The sequence below is a fragment of the Manacus vitellinus genome, unplaced genomic scaffold, assembly GCF_001715985.3.
Source record: "Manacus vitellinus isolate BGI_N305 unplaced genomic scaffold, ASM171598v3 scaffold_48_pilon, whole genome shotgun sequence".
NCBI lineage: Eukaryota > Metazoa > Chordata > Aves > Passeriformes > Pipridae > Manacus > Manacus vitellinus.
In genome coordinates this window covers 4,361,917-4,366,588 of record NW_021940593.1, presented here as the reverse complement: position 1 = coordinate 4,366,588, position 4,672 = coordinate 4,361,917, and the positions used below count along the sequence as shown (strand labels likewise).

Sequence of the window (4,672 nt, the reverse complement as noted above, 5' to 3'; positions counted from 1 at the left end):
CAACCCAAACCTTGCTGGGATTCTATGACTGCCTTTGCAGAGAAGCAGAAAACAGAATGAGATCAGCCAGCATCAAAAACCTGAATAAATGGTGGGATTTATCTCAGCCTGTTTGTGCAGCGATGCACAAACTCTCCCATGCCTTGTTCTGGCATCCCTGCCCTCATCACCCTGCTGTGTCCTTGCTCTCCAGGCTGTCACAGCAGCTGGAGAGGGTGGAATTGTCTTTGCCCACTGCTGACAAGCACTCCATGCATCCCTTTGGGTGCTGGTTCCTCCCTGTGCCATCAGTGCTTTGGAAAAGCAGCTGGAGAGGGTGGAATTGTCTTTGCCCACTGCTGACAAGCAACCCATGCATCCCTTTGGGTGCTGGTTCCTCCCTGTGCCATCAGTGCTTTGGAAAAGCAGCGGAATCCGACTGAGCGCCAACCACCCTGAGGGAGATGTGGGGAGAGGAGCAGCATCAGCAACGTCCTTCCCTGGCAGCTGAAAGGTCAAGTGGGCTCAGGGTGGACCAGCCTTCTCCAATTAAATGCCCACACTTTGCAACACTTTGATTCTTTTGGATTTTTGCCTCTTTTCTTCACACTTTGCGTTTTTGTGGAACAATGCTTGGCTTGGAAAACACTTGATTTATCAGGCACTGCTGCTGTCAGCTCTCCAAAGTCATCTTTAATATCCAAGAGAAGGACAGACAAGGGTCCACACTGCTAATGCAGTTAAAGTCCTTGGATCCAGAGGAAGATCCAGGCTGGAGCACAGGGATGGCCTGCAGCACCAGCCGGAATGTGGCAAGGGCAGGGAGGCTCTTGGCCAAGGGGGTGCTGGAGAGACATCTGTGGGAGCTGCAGTGGATCCATGTTCCCAGAAGACAGTTCCCTAGGAGCACTAGGCATGGATGGATCACCTGGCCCTCATTAACTAGGCTAATGGCCTGGGAGCCCCTGGGGTGCCATCTCCTCAAGCTGCTGGACCACATCCTGCAGAGAATCCCGGAATTCCCCCAGTGCCACATCCACACCTCTTCTGAACACCTCCAGGGATGGTGGCTCCACCACTGCCTTGAGCAGTCTGGTCCAATGCCTGACCACCCTGACAGTGAAGAAATTTTCCCTAATATCCAACCTGAGCCCCCCCTGGCACAGCCTGAGGCCGTTCCCTCTCCTCCTGTCCCTTGTTCCCTGGCAGCAGAGCCCGACCCCCCCCGGCTCCCCCCTCCTGTCAGGGACTTGCAGAGAGCCAGAAGGTCCCCCCTGATGCTCCTCTGTTTCTAAGAGGAGGGATGTCCCAAAGCCTGCTTGGCCTTCAGCTTCCAGTCCCCACCAGAAGAGCTGACTGGTTCAGCTGATCCCTCTGTGATGTCCTTTGAGGTCCATCTCTCACAGTCCTTAGGAAGGAGCTGCATTTTATCACTCCCTTGTCATGAAACAACTGCTCACTCTGTATTTTCTGGCTCTCATAGCCTCAGCTGCCCTTTCCTGTTTGATATGTACAGCACAGCAGCATCCAGAAGTCTCCAGTATAATTTACAATCCAAACAGAGAAGGTGGGGGGAAAAGAGACTCATTAATTTGCCCCAAGTTATGCAATAATGCAGAGTGAATAAACACAAATCTCTGACTGCACTTTAAGACAGGGATAATATCAATCAAAGCCTCCCTTGGTATAAAGAGGGCTGCAAGCAGAGCCCCCAGTGGGCTGCTGTACCTCTGGCAGAGCTCAGAGCTGCCAGACCAACAGCTCAAGGCAGAGTGGCACTTTTATCTCCCTTTTTGCTCAGGCCATCTGGTCCCTCTCTCCTGTATTTTGTATTTATTTCTGATTTTGTGATACATGCTGCAGCTTTGCTCTGTCAAACTGTTCAACTGTGACCTTTTCCTAAATACACAGAAAGGAAGTTTGTAAAACAGCTCCAAAAACAATGCTGGAATCATCCACATTATGATAATTAAACAAGCAAAGATCAATTCTAATCCACTCTAAAGTCAGTAATTCTCAATCCTTCGGAAATTTGAGCATCCAGATCCAACAGTTTATCATTTTGCTGTCATTTACCCTAAAGATATCAACTATGTCAACTGAAAAATAAGGTGCTGTGAAACCTGCCAGTCCCAGCTTGAATCACTTGTCAAGAAACCAAACACAAAGCGCAGTCTGCGGAGTGTGACAATTCCTGAAAACCTCAGGAATCAACACTAGTCCCTCTCCAGAATGTTTGAGAGGGTCTCAGAGCTGAACCAGAAAGTTCTGGGGTTGTTTCCACGTCATTTCTGACATTGAAGAAAACAAGTAACTGCCTTTGCTGCCCCCAAAAGTGGTTTTTTAAGACAGTGCACGTGGAAGAATTTCCCAGGAATGCAGCACTGCTATTCCTTTGGAAAGAGAAACGAGGCTGTTCAGCTAATCCTGAGGAGTTCACAAGGAGGAAAAGACACCATGGGTTACTCAGTTGTCATCTAAGGGTAGTAAGGGATACAAGTCACTTCTTACTGCGAGGGTTTTTAAATGTACTGAAGTAACATTCCCACCTCCTGGGATAAAACTGGAGCTCAGGAATCTGAGAATGCTTTGGATTGGAAGGGATCTTAAAGCTCAGGGGACACCTTCCACTAGCCCAGGTTGCTCCAACCTGGCCTTGGACACTTGCAGGGATGCAGAGGCAGCCACAGCTTCTCTGGGCAACCTGTGCCAGGGCCTCCCCACCCTCACAGCCAACAATTCCTTCCCAATATCCAACCTAAATTTCCCCTCTGTCAGTTTGAAGCCATTCCCCCTTGTCCTGTCACCCCAGTTCCCAATGAACAGTCCCTCTCCAGCTTCCCTGTAGCCCCTTCAGACCCTGGAAGGTGCTGTGAGGTCTCCACACAACCTTCTCCTCTCCAGGCTGAACATTCCCAGTTCTCCCAGCCTGTCTCCACAGGGAAGGTGCTCCAGCCCCCTCAGCACCTTCTGGGCCCTCCTCTGGACTTGCTCCAACAGCAAGTTTGCTCCAGCAGCAACCTCCACACCCTGATAGCTTTGAAATTACAGTCACAATGGACACATTTGTATTTGCTGCATTACCTAAATTACACTTCATACCTCTGAACATCCCCAATAAATTATAGGGAGCAGCAGGAATAATCTCTCTCTCGAAAAATCCTTCAGCAAAGGATTATAATTAAATGCAAAGTTTATCATTTTGCACTGTTCCTTCAGATTCTGTGTTTGTTTCAGGATTAAATACGAAATTAGGAGAGGTCTGGCAGTATTTTGCTATTTTTCATTTCTTAAAATTATGGCTTCAAAACACTAATGCTCTAATGATGAGGATAAATAGAATGTATATCATGAATTTTTGTCTGAACTCCTTAAAACAGCTGAGCAAGCCCCTCATTAGGGCCTTGTGAAGATCATTTACATTCAATTTCTGGGTTCTCATTTCCTTGGACTTGAAAATATCTGTACAAAGCCCAATATATTCCGATGCTGATTGTGTCACAACATTGGCATCCTGAGCACACAGTGCAACTCCTTTATATCCTGAGGCTGGTTGCAAGGACCCTATCCCTCACTCCCTATTATTCTACAGATGTCAAATTTATCACTTCATATCATTATATAGATGTCAAATTAATAAATACATTCTCTGTAAAGGAACTTAAACTAATCAGCCTGTGCCCCATTTTTTTTGGTCATTTTTACTCAATTTTAAGACACTAAAGTTGAAGATATTAAATTGTCAGAGAGTAAACTTTATCAACTCATCCTCTGTAATAAGAGTAATCATCATCTGCACTTCTAACGTCGAAGAGGTCGAGTCTGACACACAAATGGTGCAGATGATCAAAACATGCTCCAAGAGGCTGGAGGAAAATGAACCACGAGCCCTGATGATCCCAGTCACAATTCCAAGGCTCAACATTTGTTGTTTATCCCAGTGACCGACATGTTTATCCAAAGGACTGACATGTTCAGCAGCTTCTGAGAGCATCATTTCGAGCAAACCTTTCCTCACGGTCCTTGTCACCTACAGCCCAGATCTTTCCAGCTGGACACAACCTGCTAAGACCACAGTGTTTTCATAGCCCAGCATTCAAGAGGACCTAAAAAATAGCAGTGAATAAATATTTTACCTGTACTCATCCTGTGTGAAGCGTGGGATGACCGAGGGCTGCAGCACAGCAATTTCTACCGTCGTGGTGTTGAACTTCACCGGGTCCCCATCATCATATGCAATGACCACCAGCTGTTGACAACAGAGAAAACCACTCCCTGAGCAGAGACAAGGACATTTTTCACGTTGGCTTGCAGCAACACCAGCACTTTCAGGGTCTAAAAAATCAGATGAGATTTTCCTTCACTGCAAATCATAACTTGTGTAAGAACAAAACCCGGGGGAAACAGGTGACAGCGTCCACAGGTTGAACCCCCTGCTAGAAGATTCACAGGAACACAGTAAATTGGAACCCAAATAAAAGTGTCTTCCACAAATACTCTCCAAAACACATCCCCAGCTTCAAGAACATTTCTCAAGGGGTTCCTTTCACATCTAATGAAAGCCCTTATTCAGAACTGCAGAAGCAATTTAAAATTTCATGGTGTAGAGAGGTCCATGTTTAGGCAATTTTTAATTAAAAAACCACTTATATAGGTTTTGGCAGAGGGGATGGAAAGTGCCTGGTGGGAAAGG

The 4,672-nt window shown here is 46.7% G+C and overlaps 1 protein-coding gene across 1 annotated transcript in view; it reads right to left on the bottom strand.

Annotated features, from left to right (window-relative positions):
• The window catches only part of PCDH15 (protocadherin related 15), a 217,673-nt gene that overhangs the window by 68,791 nt on the left and 144,210 nt on the right, over nt 1–4,672 (bottom strand). Inside the window, exon 19 of the mRNA XM_029962595.1 lies at nt 4,116–4,228. Within this exon, the coding sequence (XP_029818455.1) occupies nt 4,116–4,228 (113 nt within the window). The remainder of the gene's footprint in view (nt 1–4,115; nt 4,229–4,672) is intronic.